A 25,570-nucleotide genomic window follows, 5' to 3' on the forward strand; every position below is an offset into this window, starting at 1 on the left:
TTTATGGTAGACTCTCTTCCCTCCACAAGAAATCAGCTAGAAGTATGTGAAATATATTTGACAATACTTGAGCATTAAAGGCACTAAGTTGCCTTCATCTGGTGGTGAGAATGGAAAATGTTTATTTATTAGACAATACTCATGTTTGCTGTGCCACAATACATTCAGATTTTTTGATAAACAAGATATGGATTCTTACTGTTGAGCTGCATCTGTGTTGTGAAACATTTTCCATTTAAGTGTCACATAAGTAAGCCTGCAAGGCAGAGCTTAAAATAAACACTTGTTACTGGGCACTAGTCATGACTGCCGAAAGAGTAGCTTGGCTCTCAGATACGAAGCCTGTAGCAGCCTGCCAAGGAAATATAGCATCATTGTAAAGCTAAAACCAAACTCCTTCTGTCCATCGTTCAGACAACTTGTACCTCGTCTCTATTAAAACATGCAGGAGAATCATTTAGAGATGGTACAGTGAGATTTTAGTTTTTTGACTGCTCTTGGTTGTAAAGGTCACTGTCCTTGGCAAAATAATTGCAAGGTAGACTAAGAGGGAGCAAAATGGAAAATTCTCAAAGTTATATATTTTTTTGTTTGTTTCGCCAACCCACATCGATGGCAGTTTATCAAAAGCGGGAAAGAAGTAGAAATGCTGTGACGTGTTTTTCTTGGAAAGGATTGAAAACCAAGAGGAAGTTGACACTTAAAATATGAATTCATGAAAATACAAGGATGGTTCAGACTATTCTGTTTTTTTAATGAGTTATTTATAATTAGTATTTATTATTTTTTATATAATTAGTACTAACACATTAGATGCCCGATACTCAGCAGGTTACATCAATTTCTTAATTTATTTCTATATTTGCTTGAACTATTACATCTATATATTTGTAGTTTTAAATAACGGGAATTAACTGGATATTAATTCCCGTTTATTTAAAACTACTATGTATAACTACTATGATATATATATATATATATATATATATATATATATATATATATATATATATATATCCTCATAAATTCTGGCATGTGATTGGTTAAAAAGAAATACCAACTATTGCTCCTGTGATGCTACATATGATGAATAGTTTTTTTTTTTTTTTTTTTTACAAACTCTCTCAAATTACGTCATCATGCTGAGCATCTTTCCTCTCTTCACTCAAAGCAAAATGGCGTATCTGTCTTGCTGGACAGAAAATAAATTACAAAACATACTACAAAACAAAGGTGCTACAAACACTAAAGTCGTCATAAAAACTTAACTTTCAGTGTTTTCTGACTTCCTAAAATTCAAACAAATCCAACCTGTTGAAATTAATATGACTTTCACATACTCAATTGACCTCAGAGATTCTATGCCACAGTGAGAAAGTTATTTCTTTATTTGTTCTGTGACAGCTATATTTAAACAAAATATATAAAATCATATTTAGTATACAATCTTGCCTCACTTACTTTCTTGACTAAAACAAACAACAATTGGCCGTTGGGGGGGGGGGGGGGGGTGGGGTGGTGGGTGGGGGGTCCCGAGGGGAGGGGGGGCTTAGGTCGGCTAGGGTGTCCTTAGCTCACCGTGCACCAGCGACCCCTGTAGTCTGGCCAGGCGCCTGCGGGCTTGCCTGTAAGCTGTCCGGGAGCTGTGTTGTCCTCCGGCGCTGTAGCTCCTGGATGGCTGCATGGTGAATTCGCAGTGTGTAAAGAAGCGGTCGGCTGATGGCACACGCTTCAGAGGAGAGCGTTTGTTCATTTTCGCCACTCACGAGTCAGCGCAGGGGTGGTATCGGTGAGCTGAGCCTAAATAATAATTGGGCATTTCAAACTGGGAGAAAATAACAACAACAACAAAAAAAAAAAATTGGCAAACGACTCAATTTAAAAAAACAAAAAACCCCAAAAAGCAAATATGGACTGCAGACCTCGGCACATAGTGTGAAACTAAAGGCCCCTTGGGAAGAACTATAATTACCTCCAGGACTTTTGCTTCGGGCAATACAGTTCCCTCTTCAGGGGTGAAATTCTCAACAAAAAGGTGCAGGTACTCATATGCAAACATTTATTTATGTTGTTTTGTTTCAAGATATCCTAGAAAAGGGATGATGTTATAAAAAATTGTATAAAAAAATAACTATGTGCTATGAAAAAATTATACAAAAAGGTCTAAGTCAAACAATGCACAATAGGGGCTAAAATACCCCTCAATTTTTTTTTTTTTTTTTTTTTTTTTTATGTAATGGGTACTACGACTACTAATGATGTCATTGGCCATTTTAATCTCCATAGTATTCTCTGAAATCATCGCCATACTTTCCAGACCCTGAGTATGCATATACAACAGGACCTGGCTATGCTACATTAATAGCCTTGGGTTAGAACATATAACCCTGTTTTTTTAAATTTATTTTGTACTTATTACCTATCTTATAATAATATGTTCTGTGTGCTTCTCTGTTGTGTTTCTGTGTAGATTAATTACCACCAAATATTTTTCAGGCAGAAACTGTATAAAAGTCAACTTTTTAAAAATGTATTTTATCCCTGGTATTGTGATTTCTGCACAAGAAACAAAGTGACACATTTTCATAAAGTAATATCATTATTGTGGTTTACATCTGCCTTTTTTTTTAGATGTGCACACAAGTGAAAACTCACATTTAATTTAAATAAACTCTTCAGATTGTTTTAGATAAGGGGGCATTGTACAAAGAAAAAAACACTTCACCATTTTTTTTCCTGTTTATTGCAGTCCTCATAACAGAAAATACTAGGATCACAAAAAAAAAAATGTTGATCATTTGCTTAACATGTGCCTTGCACGTTGGGCCAGTGTTTGAAAAGTGTGAAGCTCACCTCCATCTATATCCCTATTCTGACTCACTTACCAAATCTGAAGCATCGCTTTGTTAATCCTGTTTTTTTTATTTTATTTATTAGTCTGTAGTTGACTTTTACCCCATTTTGAAAAAGCCAATTGTATTATTTTAGGCTTGTCTCACCGTTACCACCCCCAGCTGACTTGGGAGTGGCGAAGACGAACACACGCTCTCCTCCGAAACGTTTGCCGTCAGCCAACCAATTTTATTCACTCTGCAGGCCCACCAGGTGGTCACCTCAGAGCTACAGTGTCGGAGGACAGCGCAGCTTTGGGAAGCTTACAGGCAAGCCCGCAGGTGCCCGGCCAGTCCACCAGGATCGCTGGTGTGTGGTAAGCTGAGCACACCCTGACCGACCTAAGCCCTCCCCACCCAGGCGACGCTCTGCTAATTGTGCGCCGCCCCTTGGGAACTCCCATCCACGGTTGGCAGTGGAATAGCCTGGACTCAGACCAACCAGCACCTCCAGGGCTGCGAGCTGCTAGTCTGTCACCCCACGGTTGGCAGTGGGAGGGCATGGACTCGTTTAAAAGTGCAAATTCTGGCAATGCGGTAAATTAGTGCAAGGCAAAACGCGTTATGATAATTATTTCTAATATTTATCAGCTATGTAATTTATGGTGAACACTGCCATGGATTTTTGCCTTCAAATTCATGTGCAGCAATGGGCATTTGAATATTCAAATATTCTCAGCCACAGTAAAGAAAAAAATTATTAATTCATAATAATGATAATTACTCCACACCACTGTTTTCATGTTGCACTGCTAAGGTCTTCACTTGTTGATCAACAAATGAGCATTGACACAAAGCAAAATCGGCAGAGATTTGTGACGAATGCCAGAATGAAATCTGATCAGAATGAAAGCTTGGCCCATCATCATGCAGTGATTATACTGATGTTAATGGTGTTCAATAGCAGCTAACAGAAGCAGTATGAGGAAACAGAATGCAAGCAGCGGGAACTGTGCTGAATGAAAGCTCATTTGAGAAACCTTGCGCTAGTAGACTGTGTGAGTGGATGGAATGCATCCATGTTGGATGAAAAGCAGATTACTGTAAAACTTCAATTAAACGTTTTTAAAAATGAACAATAAAAGCAGTAAGTATCATTATCAAAAATAATGTATTGTTTAATCTTAAACTTGTACATTTTTAATACAACAAAACACGTTAAAATACGCCAAGAGGTTTGTATCGGTCCCATTTTCAGCAAGTTTAAAATTATCAAAACTTTAATAATGTAATAACTGCATTAAACAAATATGCATTACATGTAGGCCTACCTATTTATTAATCCTGAGAATCACTTTCATCACTGTCATTTATTAGCAGTTCATTACACTCAAGCTCCTTCTCATCTTCCTCAGCTTCAATGGCAATGTACAATATTTGCCAGCAGACCCGGCACGTATTGGAGACAGGCGATTATTTGAGACCCAGCAATTATTTTAAGTTTTACGGTAAATAAGTGCAGCCAGGGCCGGAGGTACATGGTCGTCTAGAGTGGGGACGGGCACCCCTGCCCCAGTTGAGTAACCGGAATCAAAGATATACCCTCAGGGGCCTTCAGTTTTTCCCACTATGACCTCCTCTCCAGTATATATATATATATATATATATATATTATATTATAATATATTACTCCTACTATTCTGACTTTCTGACTCACACATTCTTCTGTGACTTATTCAGTAATAACAGTAATAAATACATTATAACCTATGAAGCGGTAAACTTTTAAAGAGCTGTTATGCAGTTCACAGGTCATGTGATTAGTTTATTATTACCTAGACACTGAAGAATGTTGTTTTCTACTAACTAGCAAAAACAGTTAATTTCCTGAAAATGCATTTACATTTGAATGTAGCTTCTTTTCTTTCCCTCCTTGATTGTCATCCTAATAACCTGCTTGGGTTCCCTGAAGTCAAACTGCAAGGCCTGCGCCTGTCTCTTAAATATGTCCTTTGCTTTTGCAGAACTTCATTACCACTATGTGAATAATGCAATATGATAGGTGTCCCCAGAAATGTATCTGTGTTGCTCGAAAAAAAAAGAAAAAAAAAAGCAATTTAGAAGCAGTGACATGCTGCTTAACAAATAATGATGGCCAGTCGGGCCATAAAGAGCTGTATACCCAATCCTAATTAGGGCCGCAAGAGTATTCCAGAGGATGCGAAATGGTTCTCATATAGCTATTTTGTTTTTTTCATCAAGGTTTATTGCTTTGAGCCTGGAAGCAGTCTATCCACACTAGTCTGTTATTTACTAAATAATTATTTCCAATGCATAATAATAAAGAACGATACACACTATTAGAAGTGCACACAATGACTACCACATGCAGGCAAAGTGCAGCCTGCAGCCAAACTCCATTGATTTCTTTGGAGGCACATAGTAAACTTAAATACAATTTGCTTATAATTACAAAGAAATGTGGTTTGATAAACTAATGCATCCTGTGTTCGTAGCTAGGTTAATGTGAAGTGCAGTGATTATTTCAGTCTCTGTGGATTTGTTCAATTACTTGGGTTGCTTAAAGAAAAACAACATTGTATTTTAATGTAAAAAAAAAAAAAAAAAAAATAGTAGGACTTGTTATTAAGACCACCCAAGATCATTGGAATGTGTGTATTATGCATGTGTTTATCTTTCTGTTACTTGTTAGGTTAAGCATGTAGTTAATATAAGAAACAAGCTGTCTTCTTTATCTGACTAACTTTTCTGTTTGTTGTGTAATAATCTTACCAGTGTTTTGTAATCTGTCAAAGGGCTGTTAACACAAAAGAAGCATTGTTGTAGTCAGTATATAAACCATTAACTTGAATTACCACATCTGTGATTTTAATCTCGACTACTGAAGGCTGGTATCAACAACGCAACTGGGGGCTCAGCACCTGCTGCTGTCTCTGGGAGTGTGCTTCCCCAGAACATTCAGCAGCATCATACTCATACAGCCCCACTGACTCAGCCAAGAGGATCGGAAATATGACAACCCAAAAGCAATGGGCCATTTGTGGGTCATGGAGTCAACTTACAGAATTTCTGGGGAAACTGCTTGAAAACAAAAGGACAAATGTCACTCCAAATAGAGATGTTTAAATGAGAATCCTGCCCCTGGGGTGAAATTTAGTTCTGTTGAAGTTGGATGTAATGTCTCCCTCTACAGAGCACAGCATTAATCACGGCCTGACAAGAGAACGTGTGCTGAACAAAACAGGCCCCCTGTTGGTCTTGTCATTGATTTTCGCAATCTGTTAGGAGTACATTATTAACAGTAAAATTCACACTCGGGGACTCAGGCTTGCCCTCTTTATTTCAAAGTTGAGAGTAGGTGTCTTAGAAACTGTCTGTTTCATCTGAAAGTCTTCAGGGGTACCTATCCTCACTGGCTGCTTGACTATACTGTGTGAAAAGCTGCTTCCTTTCCAAATTGCTGTTCATTTACCTCAGGTAATTGAGTAAATAACAATCTAAAGTCTAAGACCTGGTTTTCTAAATTGCTCAGTTTTACACACCTCACTGCAGGGAATTGCTTGGGAGAAGATATCTTTAAAATAACATAGATCACAGGTGTAGCACTGGCCTGTCTCTCTAATCTTTTTTTTTTTGTCCTCAAGGTCACAGACTAAAGAGTGTTTCATAATAGTTTCCTAAACCCTTTTTCAACTTTATGTTCAGCATGCTTTATTCAGAGTAGAATCAATATTATTTAGGAGCACCAGTCTGTTTTTATGGACTATGCAACCCAGACAAAAGAAGTATGAGTGTGCCATTGCTATAATATAAATGGATTTCAAAGATTTCTTTTAGGTTTATTGACTGTGGAAAGCCTCACCTTTTATTAGACCTTTTATTTGGTGCATGATTCCATGTATTAAAATGAAAAAATAATCAGTGCAATAAATCATTTAGTTTATCTCTTTAAAAAAATAAAAAATACATTGTATTTTCATTTGCACTATTTAAAGTTATGTTATTGTTTAAATTAAAATGTAAATTATTTCTCACAAACCAGCATAAAAAATCTTAGTTTTTTCTTTATTAAAACCCAAAAGCAACATATTATAAATGTGATGTGTAACTCTATATCCCATTCTGTTATCATTTTTTAATAACATTTTGTTTAACATTTTAAAACTCTTAATGTATACTCTAAAGGACACCAGAAGTTGTCTTGCCAAGATTTTGATAAAACAAACAAACAAACAAAAAGTATATGTGCTGGATAAGTTACTAAGAGAGAAAAATAAAATGCGAATATGTCCAGCGATGCCACCTAATACAAAATTGTTGTTTTTCACTCAAGTAAACTTTCCTACAAAACACACATTAGATTCTGCATTATTGTACCTGCAAGGCTGCTTTGGGCATTTACGGTATTGAACATTATTCAACATCTGACATTGATTGCTAGTTTGTCTGACAGGATGCTACCCAGCACCCATTATAGTCAGAAATCATTCTTAACAGCCTGGAGGGGACCGAGGAGCCACTGCTCCTTAAACTTTGTTTTAAGCTTCTAATAGTTGTTCTTTGTTGTGTCTGATAATATCTCTCAGGCTCTTTTTTTTTTTTTTTTATACTTGCTCTCAAAATATCTTCCTGTTATTTGCCCCATAGCTCTAGTTCAATTAGTACAGACCGAGGCAGTCACACAAACATCAGATAACATTCCCTGTTAGAGAAGCAGTGCTTCTGGAATATAGATCTTGTTGTGCAATGCATGTACTCTGGGTTTACTTTATTTACACCACTTGGTTACAGTTGCACTGTTTAGCCAGAACAGCTAAAACATGTGCATTTATTGCTGTTGTTTAATTGATTGTGTAACTGAAAAGGTTGTAGCCCAAGGGGAAAAAACACACTTTAAAATTTCTACAGTAATTGCAGCTTGAGTGCTGAGATGATTTGTTTATTGTTGAGCTGTATAGATGAATCAGATTAGCAATATGTGATATGTTGCTTTGGGTGGTCTTTCCTTTCCGTCAGTTGGTAGGGCATGTGGTAAGGTGTCTTTTTCTGTAGTGCTGGAATGTAAAACATTCCCTTGGCTAAGTGTGACAATTGTCTGTATTGGGTGACATACAGAATGTATACAAAAATCAAGAATAACATTATATTTTTTATCCTGCAACATGGATATAATGGAGGCTTGTGGATATGTGTGCCAGTTTTGCATTTACCTCAACAACCACTCATCCAGTTGTGACGATACTTGGCTAAGAAATCCTATAGCACACATTATTGAGAGTATCAGAATCTGGGGATATATATATATATATATATATATATATATATATATATATATATATATATATATATTATTATATATATATATATAATATTTGGTGGCACCGACAGGAAAAAATTTAAAGATTCAAGTGTGTTCGCTATTGATTTTCTCAACCTTTCCACTCGTCTAGGCCGGTAGAGGGAGCCTTTGAAATGAAGGCAAGGCCGTATTTTGGTCAAAGCCAAGGTTTACAGACTTGAAGATATTATATTTTATTTTATCATGTTTTGGATATGCACAGTTTTGACATATCAAATTATAATTTTTTATTGAAAAATAAAATAATCTTAATTTTATCTGTAAACCGATAATGAAATAGGGGGTTCTGTTATTCAAAACACATTAAAGGGATTTTGCATTAAAAAATAAATCATCAGCCACAGATATACCTGTTTCATAGGTAAGTAAACTCTGATTAAAAATTCAGAAGATAAAGAAAAATAAAAATGTGTGGTAGTTTTAATTTATATTTATAGGATTTTAAATACATTTTATTCAAAATACTTTTTGTCTTGCAACTTTATTGTTTAATTTGAAATTTAAACCATATTTTAAAATAATAAAAAGGCGGGATTATTATTATTATTATTATTATTATTATTATTATTTATTATTATTATTATTATTTATTATTATTAAATGAGTATTATAATAATTATTATAATAATATTTGCCATTTTTCTTTTATAATAATTGCCATAAATTACAAAGAAAAAATCAGAATTGTACAATAACCCAAAGTACATCTACAGTACATAAATTCAGCATAGCAACTCTGGTTCATACATAACTATTGTAGTGACCTCGGTTAACGCAGACAGACGCATTACAGAGGTCGAGGCAATCCACACACAGCCGGAGGGTGGGCATGAACCTGGTACCTCTTGCACAAAAGCATAGCGCAGATACCGCTGTACAAAAGAGCCGGCTCCTCTGTGATGCACCTGCCTGCATCAACTGAGATCGCTACATTTGTGTCAGAAGTGGACACAGGTACCCTGGCGAGCAAGTCCGGGGCAGACTTGAGGCTGGCAGTGGAGAGTGTAGTGTGCACTGGGGAAGGCAGTAGCAGGGCTGGTAGGTGACGTAATCTCACACAGAGACATAAACCCGTTATACGCTTCTTGCAAAGAAGCCGGCTCTTTTGTACAGCAGTGTAGACGCTATGCTTTAGTGCAAGAGGTCCCGGGTTTGTGCCCACCCTCCGCCTGTTTGTGGATTGCCTCACCGTGTCTGATGCACCTGTCTGTGTTAACCGAGATCGCTACACTACATAATACTCAATGTAAAATATGTAGTTAAGCTAAAATAACATTGTCAAATGGTTTTGAATTAGAAATGCTTCTCTGTGTATTCAACATTGAGAAAGACAGTATTATTGCTACTTATTAGCCATGGATCTTCAAAAACCTTGATTAGGTCAATCCTTTTAACAAATTACCTTTGCTAAAGCCACACATGTCTTTAAATAGGATAATCCCAGCTAGTCTGGAAGTTCAGTATGCCTTTGTGGCACTAAATAGCTTCTCAAGTCAAGAAACAGTTTAGTAGATATCTCTGGAAGCGACTGATGTCTAACAAGGAGATTTACTTTACTGGCAAGGGCTATTGTCTAAGAATGATCCTCTCACAGCACGTTCATGAATTATCTTAACTACTTAGTTGCATGTTGATATGAAACATGTTTATAACGGTAAGAGTGTTAGCCTCAGCAATTACACTTCATTAGGATTACTGCATGCAGATTTACATGGAAATCTTGATTAGAGTTTGAATTCCTATTTTGCAGCACCAGATGGAAACTACCCCCAAATTGTCTTTACAGAGTGCCCAGACAGCCACCTTTCAGGATTTGCACCAGCGTTGTATTTCCTGAATGAAAAACAATTATAATTAGGGGTCTACCTAAATCGAGATGTTGCGGAAATGGGGAAATTGAGGGGGTCACTGCAAACTTCAGCTCTTTTAGGAGCCAATGCACACTGGACAAGTACAGAGGAAAAAAAAAGAAACCTTGCACAAAGCAAGCAGCACAAACTACATATCTTCTTTCTGTAGATAGGCTTTTTTTTATTATTCCTTCGCCATCCTGTGGGTATTGTACTTAGGCAAAATAAATAAATAAATAAATAACATTTACAAAAAAAAAATACTCCAAAGCGGTTAACATTATTTTTTACTGTTCAAATGACAACAATGTTTTAATCATGCTATCGGTGTGTCTGTACTGGCTTTTCTGTGACCTGGACTATATAGTACGGGGTGGTTCAAAGTCAGTGCTGCATTGTTTTGATTTTGGTTGCTAAAATCTAGTTTTCAGCATTGGAGGTAGAATACCAGAAATGGACGATAAAGCAAAGTATATTTCCCAAAGAAACTGTAGATGGAGGTTTTTGTTTTGCACATCTTGTAATGTGTCTTTGGAGAAAATAAGATTGATCGCTATTTAACTTCAGAATCAGGATCGCACATTAAATGAAAGGTTACTACAGAAGAACAGAACGTAAAATAAACAGCTTTCAGAAAACAAACTGGGAAGTCAGCGCAGACAAAAAGTCGCCAAGTTAAATCAGCCCTACAGGTACGATCTAGCACAGACACCTCACATTTTAGACCCGAATAGGCACATTTTCTTTGTTTTGACTCTGTACTAATAAAATAAATTGTACATGACAGCGAATGTGCTGCATGCATTGCCTTTATTAAAGTATGCCAGATGCCCTTGGGTAACCGAGTTTTGGGACTGCTTCTGATCGATTTTCACATCTGTATAATTTGGCAAAGCTTTGCCTTACACTTACAACCAATTCAGTGGCTGCAGACGTGCCGTCTCAATGTATGGGCAGGTCCACACCAGACAGAGGATGTCGGCAGTAACTGCAGGGGGATGTTGCATGCTTGCCTTTAACAAATGACAGCACACTGTTTTAGTAAAGAAGCAAGTACCAATATTTTTAGGCTTTTGTAGTTCTCTGAAATATTTTCTGCTTATGTTTATTTAGTGTTTAAACAGGTCAGTGAAATCCTAATTTTATTCCATAACCTACCCACAAAAAATATGTAAATTTACCGCGATTTAAGTAGACCCATAATTATAATAAATACGAAAATGACCAACAATGTGTTCTTGGATAAAATATCCAATTATGAGTAATCACAGACAACAGAAGTGCAGTTGGCAGATCTGCCTGTGTCTATGAATATACAAACTGTAGTGATATTAATTAGAATTATATTTGTTATCACAGAGAAGCATACTGTCTTAAACATACACAGGGCTTGGTGGTAGTGATTGCTATATCTGCTGCCCTGCTATGGGTGGAACGAGATAACAACTCTGCAAGCAATCCATTTACATTAGCCATTTTTATCACCTCATGATTTCAATTCTTGAAAAGACTCAAGGTTGAGAAAAGAACGCTAAACAACGACAGACATTCTGCATGACTACCACTGTGCCAGATTTTTTTTTTTTTTTTTAAACTAAAATGTCCCCTTTCTCTAACCTTATAAAATATTAAGCCAGGAAATTGAAACTGGTGTGGAAACAACATTATGCAAGAGGAAAGGAAAGAAATCACAGACAGACAAACAGTTTTGTATTTGATTTGCACAGAATTTACAACACCTTATACTTAAAGTGCAAGCCTTTCAAATGCTGTCTAACTTCCAGATGGATTTCTTTTTGCAGTCATATCTCATAACACTTAATTTAATTAGTGAAATATTTTGCTTTTATCTAAAAAAAAAAAAAAATGTATTCAGTACAGTCAGTACTGAAGCATAACAATCTGTCCTAACATCTTCCTGTACTTCTTTTAACAAAAGACAAGATAGTATGTCTTATTACAGTGCATATTTTAATAATATAATGAATGCTTTTCATCACTGTAAACAAGGTAAGCTGCTTGCAGCAGAAATCTACCCCAGTACCCCTTTTTTTAAACTTAACAAGCTTGTAAATGAAGCAATTCAAATACATTCATATCATAATAATTCTGGTAATGTTGGTCTTTAGCATGTGTTAACGAACATGTAATGATGCTGACTGAGCCCTAAGCATCTGAGAGACCGCAGCATCAGATGCATTGAAACAGGATCTAATTTAACTTGGTTTAGGGGACGATGTTTTTCCTTGTTACTATGCTTTACTTTTGACCTAAAATAGCATTGTTGTTTCTGTATGTGTGCCAGTAAAGTTTTATGCTGACAAAGGGATGGTGTTATTTGTTAAACCAAGGCAGTGTAACTGAATAATATGTTTTTTTATTCATTCTATGGGCAGGAATAGGGGGTGAATGTTTAATGACACATTGGATGATTTGTTGAAATGTCTTTAAGTATTGTATTTTTAATATATAATTTTGTTCTCACTAAAAACTTTTTTCTCCAAAACAGTGTGGAGTATGTTGTGTAGATAAGTGGGAAAAAATCCTCATTTAAATGCATGAAACTCTGAGGCACTGAGCTTTATTAATTTAATGATATTCACGATGGGTGTTGTTAAAAAAGTTAAATTAAATAAGGATGCAGTACCATCCATTTATCGGGTTGGTACCTGCAGGACAGAAGCATCTTCTAGTAAAAAATGTAAAATCACCAGGAATCAAGTGGTTGCCAGGAAAATAGAGGTGCAGTGTAAGGGTATGATCCTATCATTTCATTATAATTATCTCTTACTGTTTGATGAAAATATGTATAAAGTGACGCGATTATATACCCATGTACATTATTAATAAATAATGTAATAAAATGATCTTGTATGCATTCCTGTGAAGTCTCTCGATTTCGTCGGGACACTCTCGTGTAAGATGATCTGCCTCCGGATTATTTAGATCGCCAATCTTAACATAAAGTTCAACTTTATTTATTTGTTATTATTTTCTCCATCCAACTTGCAAAAATGTCTTAGGCTGCTTTATGATGTTGATATAAGCTATATCAGATTCTAATTGGCTACAAGTTAAGAATAAAGTATTATTTACTGTATATGTAAGAATTATTATATTGATTTGCTCTGAGAAAGTTGTGTAGTAAGTCCGAAAAAGGAGACCTCTGGTTCTCGTGTTTTCATAACTATGTACTAAACCGCATTCCAAATACATCATATAATACACAGATTCTACTTGACGTATTGACAATACCAGTCTTTGGAAACTGGTCTCTGGTTAAAGCATGTGCTAGTGTAATCACAGTTGTGTTGTGTGCATGGGCTGAAACAAAGCAACACTCTTGCATTCTGCAGAGGTCAAGGTGAGCTTTAGGGAACTTGTCAGACCGACAAGGTTTACAATTTCTGACTAATTCGGTACTTCTGCAGAATATTTCTTAAAATAAATGGATTAAAGTATTGGGTTTGGGCGGTGGCTGTTACACTTATTCCCATCCGGTCATTTTGAATGATTGTACGGTAGTGTTTTCTTCAATGATCCCCCACGTGTAACGTGAGAGAGATGCAATGCCTGTTTCAATCTGTTGGCGTGTGTGTGTGTGTGGTTTAATGTGGTAAATCTTTTGTGAATAGCTGTTTACAAGATTATTAGTCTTATTTTATTGATGTCAGGATAGTTCTGCATTAAGTTTTGATACATGTTTTGCACAGAACAACCAGTCTCATTAAATTAAGTATGACATATTAAATGGTTTACATGTCTTAATTAGACTGGCCTGTTGCACTTCATCTTTAATGTCTCATTGTTTGTGTATAAAGGAAAAACTAGGTGCGTTTGTTGTCAAGCTGCATTTGTTGTATCTAATAAGTTTAATTAGACTGACATTTCTAAATGCCATACCTGAGTAACCACTCATTTAATAAATAAATAAATAAATAAATAAAAAGTCATAGTGACATTGTGTGATTTTTTTATATCGAGTATTAATTCGGTACTTCATCTACTTTTTGCGAAAAAGGGGGTAAAGATATCATCACTATATAAATATATATATATATATATAATATCGGAGATATATATATATATAATATATATTTAAATTTTATAATTCTTATTAATGTTATAAATAAGGCTCGGTCGATGCCTAATTTTTCACTATCGATATATCGTTCTCCAAATATGACAATGCATCGATTCACTGACGTTATGAAAGAGTAAAAAAAAAGTGGACCTGTGGATTACTGTGTAACATTTCAAGTAATGCTTTAAAAACTATTACGCATATTAAATTGATTATATCAGTATAGTAATTAAATATATTAAACTATTGTTTATTACCTTATTCGTGTTGATTTGTACTAGTTGGGGTCAAAGCAGAATCCAAAGTTGTTTAAATCCATAACCAGTCAGAGTAACAATCAATCATGAGAAAAACTATGCAGGACCTTTTAATAAAACGCACAACAGTAACAGCAGTGTGTTTCTAAAACACAGATATAAAAGACCACATTTCTGTTTTTCATCCCTATCCGGTAATTTAGTTTGTATTACAAAGTAGTTTTATGCAATGCAACGTGTAAAAATGGTTCCACTGCTCCCTGCATCCTCTTTAAAAAATAAAAATAATAAAATAAAAAATTTGCGGCAGTCCCGATGTAGTGTACCAGCAGAACAGGGTATTGCAGTAGTGTGCTAAACGATAAAAACAAAAACTAAATAGTTATGATGTTGACAGCTACCCTCAGACATGTTCTACAACATTGATTTTTATGTCATGAACGGTTTGAGATGGTGTGCTTTTTACAAATGCACATTTTTTAAAGGGTAGCGCTACCTCTGCATCTAAATGATCAATCAAATTAGTTGTGTTACAGGAGTATCCCAAACATTATTTTCTTTGAGCTCAATTCACAGACTAAAATATATTTTAAATATATAAAAAAAAGGGGCCAATTTCTATATATCAAAGTATAAGGATCATAATTTTCTACCATATATTAAAAAAATATGTTTGTTCAGACCTGAGGGGAGCAGAGAAGCTCTACGCTTAATAGATTAAAAAAAAAAAAAAAAAAAACAGATTCCAATTTTAATAAAAAAAAAAAATAAATCCTTTCTTAAAACCCTTAAGAACGGCTTAACTATCGATAGTTGTCTCAGCCTTAAATTATGAAATCGTAATTATGGATAAGAATGTAAATGACATTTCTGTAAGCTCATCTACTGTATTATGTTTTAGTTCTTGCTTCCTATGTGATCAGAGTGCATATCAATGCAGAATGAATAGTGGTGTATTTGCATGTCATCTCAAAGCTTAATATGGTAGATGTTTAGCATAACACTCCAACATATCTAACAGAAGAAAAATCTACATCAAATCCATATTTGGTGTGACCACCCTTTGCCTTCAAAACAGCATCAATTCTTCTAGGTACACTTGCACAAAGTCAGGGATTTTGTAGGCATATAGTCAGGTGTATGATTAAACAATTATACCCAACAGGTGCTAATGATCATCAATTCAATATGTAGGTTGAAACACAATCATTAACTGAAACAGAAACAGCTGTGTAGGAGGAATGAAACTGGGTGAGGAACAGCCAAACTCAGCTAACAAGGTGAGGTTGCTGAAGACAGTTTACTGTCAAAAGTCATACACCATGGCAAGACTGAGCACAGCAACAAGACACAAGGTAGTTATACTGCATCAGCAAGGTCTCTCCCAGGCAGAAATTTCAAGGCAGACAGGGTTTCCAGATGTGCTGTCCAAGCTCTTTTGAAGAAGCACAAAGAAACGGGCAACGTTGAGGACCGTAGACGCAGTGGTCGGCCAAGGAAACTTACTGCAGCAGATGAAAGACACATCATGCTTACTTCCCTTCGCAATCGGAAGATGTCCAGCAGTGCCATCAGCTCAGAATTGGCAGAAAACAGTGGGACCCTGGTACACCCATCTACTGTCCGGAGAAGTCTGGTCAGAAGTGGCCTTCATGGAAAACTTGCGGCCAAAAAGCCATACCTCCGACGTGGAAACAAGGCCAAGCGACTCAACTATGTATGAAAACACAGGAACTGGGGTGCCGAAAATTGGCAGCAGGTGCTCTGGACTGATGAGTCAAAATTTGAAATATTTGGCTGTAGCAGAAGGCAGTTTGTTCGCCGAAGGGCTGGAGAGCGGTACACGAATGAGTGTCTGCAGGCAACAGTGAAGCATGGTGGAGGTTCCTTGCAAGTTTGGGGCTGCATTTCTGCAAATGGAGTTGGGGATTTGGTCAGAATTAATGGTCTCCTCAATGCTGAGAAGTACAGGCAGATACTTATCCATCATGCAATACCATCAGGGAGGCATCTGATTGGCCCCAAATTTATTCTGCAGCATGACAACGACCCCAAACATACAGTGAAAGTCATTAAGAACTATCTTCAGTGTAAAGAAGAACAAGGAGTCTTGGAAGTGATGCTATGGCCCCCACAGAGTCTGATCTCAACATCCTCAAGTCTGTCTGGGATTACATGAAGAGAGAGAAGCAACTGAGGCTGCCTAAATCCACAGAAGAACTGTGGTTAGTTCTCCAAGATGTTTGGGCCAACCTACCTGCCGAGTTCCTTCAAAAACTGTGTGCAAGTGTACCTAGAAGAATTGATGCTGTTTTGAAGGCAAAGGGTGGTCACACCAAATATTGATTTGATGTAGATTTTTCTTCTGTTCACTCACTTTGCATTTTGTTAATTGATAAATATAATCTATTAACATGTCTATTTTTGAAAGCATTCTTACTTTACAGCATTTTTTCACACCTGCCTAAAACTTTTGCACAGTACTATATATATATATATACCTATATATATGTATAATTATATATATATATATATTCTATATATATAGATATATATATATATATACATATATATATATTATATATATATATATATATATATATATAGATATATATATATATATATATATATATATATTATATATATATTATATATATATCTATATATAATAATATATATATATCATAGTCAGTTGAACAGTTGAATGTGATGTGTAAATTTACTAAATCTCAAGGACTAATGTAAAATTTATTTAACTGTAGTTGATTGAATGGTATTCTCTCTCTTTAGAGCTTTAGTCCTTTTCTTCACCTTCTGATTAATCTGCTTGTATTAATGTCAGACCATTATTAATTCCTGACCTGGGATGGACTAGGTGAAGACACCATTTAAATTTGTGGTAAAATTAACCATATCTTTCAGGATGTGAAAGGAATCATTTTGTGTTATCTGTAAATGAATGTCACTTTAAAATTTAATTTACGATAATTCACTTCACTTCTACTGAAACATTAAGATTATTGCTAAAATTGTATAACACCCATACTAAAGCTGTGTAACCTTTACAAATCATTCCTGTTACAGGCAATATTGACAGACAAGTCTAGTCCTCGGTTTAACAGGATTTATACTGCATGGTCTAACCTAGTCCCAGGAATTTAACACAATATTTTTTCCCCTGTCTTCAAAATGACATTTTTACCACAGAACCTGTTTTTTCTCATCTCATTAAGAATTTATATACATAGCCATTGCTTGTATTAAAAGATATACAAAATGTCAGGTACTTGGGGGTACAGGGGGGGACACATCTGATTTACTCACCATGCATTTTTAATGCCGGCTTTGTTTGACTTTGAAACCTTGGCTTGCCTAAACTGATTTATGGAATAAGTCCTAATAAGTTCAGGACTGAGTTAAGCGTTGCATTCATAAAAAAGCTAAACATTAGCATGTGGGACTTCGTCTAAGAAAATGAGTTGAAGCTTCATTTCATTTTTATGTTGTGAGTGTTAGTGTCTGTTTTTCAATTGTTCTGTGAGTCCTTCACTTCAGTTTATATTCACTCAGTCACAGTAAAGAATAATATTCATAAATGAATGCTGGGATATACGTAGGTTTGTGTGTAAAACAAAGTACTAAATGCTCTTGAATCAGTATTACGATCCGACTGTTTCTTTCTGTATGTCTCTTTTGTTACCGATTCTACAGGTAAATATTAGCCACACACTGCATTCAAGGATAGAATCTCGTCATAAGTTAAGAAAGTCATCTGATTTTAGTCCTTTATTTTTATTTTAGGTTTTATCAACCAAATTACTGTCCAAGTTTTATGTGTTGTAATTTTTTCACCACTTTTCACACAGAATGTTGCCCTCTCAAGCATGAAGATAAGTAATTTCCAAAGGTAACCATTGGTTTTGTGAACATTTAAGTATTTAATTATTCTTAGGAAAGGGAGAAATGTGACGGTCCTTTCCTATTTGTCTTGGAAAATCCATAATTATTGTGATACATGGCAAACAACCTTTTAAAACAACAAAAAAAAGATTTTTACAGTAATAAAGTAAAAGTTTTAGAACCTATTGCTCTGATCTTTTGCAGCAGGTAGATCCTGTACAGTCCAACTGTTTTCTAATTAACCTGTTTTAGGACTATCTCTTTTTCATGCTCTCATTTTTTAAGGTTACTGGAAGAGTCAGTTAAGGGCTTGTATTTAGTGCTTATTCAGCTTGCAGTATATTTATTTAGCTTCAATTCTCCCTATTTTCTTTGAAAGCTTAATTAACGTAGTCTTCCAAAAACCTTTCTTTAACCTTTACCCACCCCTTATTGATGGCCAAGTGTATGACAGATTGGGGGTCATTATTGTTTCATTTAGTAGCCATATGTTTTGTCCAAGAGGGAATGTGTGTATCGATTAATTGAATGGCTAGTAGCAATGATTTATGCATTTTGAACAGTGAGTGAAATATATTTTGTTGTTTAAATGTAGTCACTTTCTATGTTGCACTAAATTGGATATATATTAAAAAATAATCTAAGATCTTTAGCAGAAACAAATATATAATGTAATTTGATGTTTGTGTCAGACTACAAGTTTCTGTATGTTGGATCTAATGATTATAAGCAGTAAGATTTTTACCAGTATTCTTTTTAAAGGTGTCAAGAAGAATACTGGATGCGTAAACCTTAACGTGGCCACCCAGTTTGGATTCTTTCTCGACTAAAAATGGAATGGCTGTAACAGAGTGTACAACTTATCTGAGTTCTCCAGATTGGTGATGACCTTTGGTCCTGGTCATGTGTGGTACTCAAGACTGGATCAAGCATAGCAACTCAACTGCCCAAATTCAGTGCTGTATCAGTCCCCACAGAACAGGCACATCTGATCACCTGCGAGCTGCTCACATTTTTTAAACTTTTGAAAAGCTGTGTAAATGACATACAATCCTACCGGAAAATATACCTTCTTAAAGCCTTGTCAGGGCTGTCATTATATAATATGCCTCAGCTGCAAGACAGGGTCCTTGGCTGGTTGATATTAGAGTGACAGGGTGTGCAGGAAAAGTCACGCTGAGATTAGCAGAAATGGGGGCACTTTACCCTCTCTATAATCTGCATATTCCCCTCAGATGCCTTTAAAAAAACAAGTTTGGGGATATGACTGTCAGGAATATATGTTTATTTGAAGTTAATTCAGGTGGAAATAAAGTAAAATAATTGTTGTTTGGGATGTCCCTATAATATAGGGCTGCTTATAGAAGATACGCATTTCAGAGCACTGTCTATTAACCTCTTAAATGTGAAGTGGTACACATATTTAGCTATGTTGGCTTACAAAAAAAAAAAAAAAAAAATATCCAACTGAGAAGGGAGACCTAACAGTGTTTAATGAGGAAAATGGCAGTCAGGCAGACTGCCTAAGACTTACCCTTTGGTGTCTAAAACGATCAGCATGTTAAACATTCTCAGCATGATACAAAGATATTACAGCTTGTAACTGTTAGCACTGATTTACAGAACACCATCTTCATGAAAAGGGATTTTTTTGGGGGGGCACCAACTGTTTCTTTACTACAGTTGTACATAGGTGCTGTAGGTATTTTGCTGGCTGTTTAGAACTTTCATGAGAGAGAATTAGTGCAGTGCTAAGTGAAATTAAACCAAGAACTAATGTAGCCAGGAGTAAGTGACCCTGGTAGTTTTTGAAGATTTAACAGGGTCAAAAAGAAGAGAGGTAAAAACTGGTGAAAGGAATAAGCCTGAAGCTATCACCCAAGTTCTGAGGTCTTTCTTTTACCCAGTAGGAAATGTTCAGAATAGGAGCGCAAGTCCTTATCAAATGTACTGTTGTAGAACAAATCCTTATCAAATGTACAGTATATTATTATTATTATTATTATTATTATTATTATTATTAGGCTTCCAAGCCCATGGCTGTGAAGCCTGTTTTGTTGTTATTATTTTTATTATATTTGTAATTTTTTTTTTTTTAACCTTAAAAGTTGCATAAAATGAAAAGCATTGCATGAAAGCTCTTGAAATTTCATAGAGTTGTAGATGCCAATGGGAACTAATGTCCACAGCTGAATTGGTAACAACGTTTGGCAGCCATATTGGATTTTACGACAAAATTTGGACAATTTACAAACATCTTGTCGGAAACCACTTATGTTCTGAAACTTGGTATACATGGTTAGGGATTGTTCAAGGTGCACAGTGCTTGAAATGAAGCTGACTGGTTCAGTGGTATGGCGGCCATGTTGGATAACCTAATTAACACACAAATGTCTTCTCCAAAACTGCTAATCTGATAGAAGCAAAACTTCATACGTAATCCAAGTATGGTTTTCTTTAAGTCTGCCCTAATTAAGTTGATATACAGTAAAAAAAAACATGACTGCCATGGGCCAATCAAATTTCAGCATTGCTCTAGTTGCATATGTTGTGCATAAAATGAACACCATTGACAAAAACTGTTAAATTTCACAATAACTCCTTGGAAGCCGTAAAGTTGCTTGCAACTTCTTCTTCTTCTTCTTCTTCTTCTTCATTTATTTATTTATTTTACAAAAGGTGGAATTAAGTCTGCAGTTTGTAACTTATTAAAATGTCAGAAAAATCCCTTCAACTTTTATGTCTCTTAAAATGATGAGGGTTTTTTAAGGCTTATTCTTACCTGCTGATACATTCTCCCTATACATGTATAATACAAAAAGAGTGGTCCCTGCAGTGTTTTTGTTCTTTTCATTATAAGCCGACTGCATGTGTCTAGTGACTAAACCGCAGAGCTGAGACAGAGGATTTGATCTATAGAGAATGTGTAGGGTTGTGATCTCCAATTTTCTGTTTAGATTCATAATACATGTGCAGTATATAGGCTTATATGTCCCATGTTGTTTCAAATCTTGCTCCAACTTAATGTATCACTTCACAAAGCACAATCAGTTGATTTTCTTGTACTTTCCATGTATGAATTAATGAGTATACTGCTGGTTAGAAACAGATTTTAAACAGGCTCTCTCATTTTAGATATGTTTTAATGCAGTTTTTTTTTTTTTTTTTTTTTAAAGAATATGTGCATTGTAAATGTTGCATTCAACTTTAGTAGTTAGGCGATACATTCCTAGACATGCTATACTAAAAGGTTTGCTTTAATAAATTGAACTGTTCCTTCTAAAATAATTATAGTGGGACCAGACTTAAGATCTATAAATCACCAGCTGAAATACAAAAACAAATGAAAACATGGTGCACCAGCTTGTGTTACTTCAAGGGCTTGATCATTTTATTTTATACAGCTGCTTTGCAAACAAAAAAGAAGGTGTGCTTTTCATTGTTAGAAGCCACTGAGGTATACCGGGAAAACAAGGAATAGAAAGTAGAGTGGTTTATTTGTCTGAAGGAATGACTCATTTAGTGGCATTTTTGGCATGCTGTCTTTTTCAAATTTGACAAACATTTAAAATCTTTTCAGTGGATCTAAACTAAAGTTTATAGAGTGCTGTGTTAGAGAGTCAAATCTTTATTCCTAAAAAAAAATACATGTCTGTAATGGGGACTTACAAGCGGTTGTCTGCATTCCCCTTGATTTTCCCCAGTAAGGTAATTGTTTGGTTAGGTAAGGTGTTGGGTGCAGTCAGTTTAAACAGTTGGGAAAACAGGGCAGTTAAAGGAGCGACAACTATCTGTCTAAATACACAGGTAGGGATTGTGTTTCAACCAAAGCTTCTTCAGCAGCTGCCTTATCTAATCAGTACACTGCCTGTAAGTCTTTGGCAGCTCTAAAAGGAATTAAAAGCCTCCCAATAGATTGGTTTGAAGGGAGGGCCTACCAGTTACCTCTTCAGTTTACTTAGGGAGAACTTTATACTGTTTGGCTATTTGTTTGTTTATGTGAAAGTGTTTTTGTAGCCATTCCGGTGTCAGTTGTGTGGTTTGGAGGCGGGCCTTTGAGCAGTGGTAAGTTTGCTTCTAGTAGTGTCTTGCTTAGGGCAAATAGTTATTTTCCGTGCGGGATCTCCCTTTTCCAGGATTACCTTCCTTCTGACTATCTCAAGGATTGTCATCATTGAAACAGTTGCTGGCTAACAACAAGAGGGGATTTATACCAAAGTCTTTCATTTTACAAAAAGGATTCCACTAAAAAAAGCAGTTTTGATACATTCTGAAAAAAAATGTAAAAATACATTTTGTAAAAAGAACAAGGAGAAGAAATTGTTTACTTTGGTCTATCATTTCTACATTATGAATAACTGATCCTTTTGATTGTTTTTAGGCAAGAAGATCAATAATGAAGATCGTTAACATTAGCAAGGCTGGAATTGTATAACTACAAATCTCATTATTACTTTTCTGGAAAATCTCTGAGAAGTACAATGGCATCTTCTGTTTGGAAGCTACCGATTCTGTGGTGTCTGATTTTTGCAGCGGCTCACTTGCAGTGTACAGAAGGTAGGTCCGCTCACTATTCAAAATTAAATGGCTTTTGATCAATAGATGCAAATCTACATTTTAACATAATAATAATACACAATATTTAAAAATGGGGTACTGATTAGGCTTCCCTGTTTTTTTAATGCAATTTATTAAAATGTGTAAATGTGAATTATTTTAACCCTAATGAATACTAAAATTTATTTACAATTTTAATTGTACTGTTTTTTATATATATATATATATATATATATATATATATATATATAATTTTGTAACTTTGGATGTGTCTTTTACGGGTTCCCAAGGATGAAACCAGAGATACACAGAAATTTCCTTGAGGGTTTGTTCCTCCATGGGGTTTTAGTTTTGCCAAAACACTTTTAAGCCTTCATACATTTCTTATGGTGTGTAGTTTTGAAGAGGGGTGTCTCCAAGGACAGACAACTAATCTTATGAGGTTTCATTAGAAGGTAAATTGTGATTTGTTTGAGATTTTATGCATGTGTGCGTACCTTGCCCCTGGAGGCCATATAGATTTTTATTCATGCATTATAGTCAAGTCTCAAAACATGAAAGGTGAAGCTGGGTTCTGGAACCTCTAAGACAGACATGTGTTAATTAGAATGTGGTTATCTTTGACTTGCATAATTCATTGTGTCTTGAATTAAACACACAGCAATGTATTAAGTTTTTTTTTTAATATATATATATATAGGATTATAGAATATATAGATATAATATATATATATATATATATAATGTATCACCATATTTCCCTCATCATTACGTTTTGTTCACAAAAAAAAATGACGACGTGTACTAAGCAAACATATATATATATATATATATATATATATATATATATATATATATATATATATATATATATTTTTTTTTTTTTTAATTGGCTCGTGTCTGATTGTGTTTTTGATCACTTGAATCTTTAACATTGTTTCATGTGTGATGTACATACTAAGAAATCGCAAAATCATATGTTATTTTAGCTCTAAAATATTTCTAATTTTCTGATCTTGCACAAAGTGATGATTAGGCATAATGTATTTTGTTTTCTAAAAACAACATATCAGAGAATTTTACTGAATGCCTATCTTACTGTTTCCACAGTAAATTCATAAATTATTTTTGATTTTGCAGAGATTAGTGGTTGAATTAGTGAGCTTAATTTCTTTGAAATCCTCTCGTGTTGTGCAGAAACAAATTATTCTCATCATGTGGAGAGGACATGGGTTTTAAAAAATGGCTCTCATTATCTAGTATACCATATTTATGATGTTATTCAGGATGTAAAAAACTATTGGTTGCATGAGAGAGAAGCTGCAGTGGTATTAATAATGATTAACACAAGACACTGCAGACAGGGCATGTCCTGCAGTCTGTCTATTTTACAGTAAAATTATGGGTTCGATTCTAAATTACTATTGTGCTCCTCTGACTTTAGGCCACTTTTCTTAGCTGGTTTGCAAGGAGTTCTTAAATAAAATCTAATAATATTCACCTTATTATTGACCTTCAATATATGTAAGAAAAATTACTATATTACTATATTGTAATATAGTAATAAAGTGCCATTTAAAAAAAAAAAAAAAAAAAAGAAAAAAAAACAGCCAAAAATAAGCTGTACAATACATCTGAGAAAAGTTGAAATGTCCACAAAACAAAGGCAAGCAAAACATTTGTAAACTGTCATATCTATCAACATTTACTTTTAACACAATGTAAAACATGCCATTGTCTTCTAACTTAACAGTGTCTGCTAATTCAGATTCCTAAACTCCAAATAAACATGAAAAGCATACAGCCTTGCAAAATGTTGCCATCATACAGTGTCACTGAGGCTATGCTTTACCGTTCCTCTTTGGTTACTACAGCTGTAATTTAGAAGGTGTAGCAGTAGGTAATTAATAACCTGTCTGTATAAAAGTAGTTAAAAATAATTCCAGCAGCTATAGACGCAGGTAAATGATACAGTGAAAGCAGTCTATTAAGAGTTTAAAAATGTAGACAGTTGTCAATTAGTCTGTAAAATCATTGCTAAGCTATTGCTGTAGGATTATTTGTTAATTGGAAGTGTGTCTGTAATGTGTGCACATTTTAAAATGACTGTTTGCAAGTGGTGGTCCATTGTGGACCTCTATTTTACTGCAAAGTATTCACCCAATTGATCATAATTTTTGTTGAAAGGCTGAAGGACAAAAATAATGTATATATTTACTCCAGTCAAAGGCCAGATACGTGTGTGAACAAGACTGCAACTAAATTACTACACATGGTGACCTTCAGTGCTGCTCACAGTGGACAATACAAATATAAATATGTGTGTATATCAAGAAAATAGACTGGAGTTTGCAAAATATTACGTTTATATGCCTCAATGATTTATTCAGTATATTTTCAATTTTTTTTCCTAAGCCTAATGACAAATAAATATTTAACTACTTACAGTTGTTGAATTCCACTCCAAACGATAAGGATCTAACTTACACATTCATGATAGTAGCTTTGAAGAGTTGATACTGACTGTGATATACAAACACTAGTTTTCAAGACCTCAAAAGTCTCTTCAGGTGTAAGTTGACATTTTAGTGACATTTAAATTAGGTCTCAATGTCCACTTGCACCTTAAGAAGAGACTTTTGAGGTCTTGAAAACTGTTTTGGTATATCACAGTTAATCTAATAAAAAGTATGAACTTTTTACATCTATTA

General features: G+C 35.0%; 1 protein-coding gene across 11 annotated transcripts in view; it reads left to right on the forward strand.

Moving 5' to 3' along the window:
* LOC121326868 (adhesion G protein-coupled receptor L2-like) overlaps positions 1-25,570 on the forward strand; it is a 108,613-nt gene that overhangs the window by 6,410 nt on the left and 76,633 nt on the right. For all 11 annotated transcript variants that reach the window (XM_041270458.1, XM_041270459.1, XM_041270468.1 and 8 more), the window contains exon 2: positions 22,684-22,859. In XM_041270458.1, coding sequence (XP_041126392.1) covers positions 22,784-22,859 — 76 coding nt within the window. In that variant the 5' untranslated portion in view covers positions 22,684-22,783. The remainder of the gene's footprint in view (positions 1-22,683; positions 22,860-25,570) is intronic.

Source organism: Polyodon spathula, chromosome 14, assembly GCF_017654505.1.
Source record: "Polyodon spathula isolate WHYD16114869_AA chromosome 14, ASM1765450v1, whole genome shotgun sequence".
In the NCBI taxonomy this organism is placed as follows: domain Eukaryota; kingdom Metazoa; phylum Chordata; class Actinopteri; order Acipenseriformes; family Polyodontidae; genus Polyodon; species Polyodon spathula.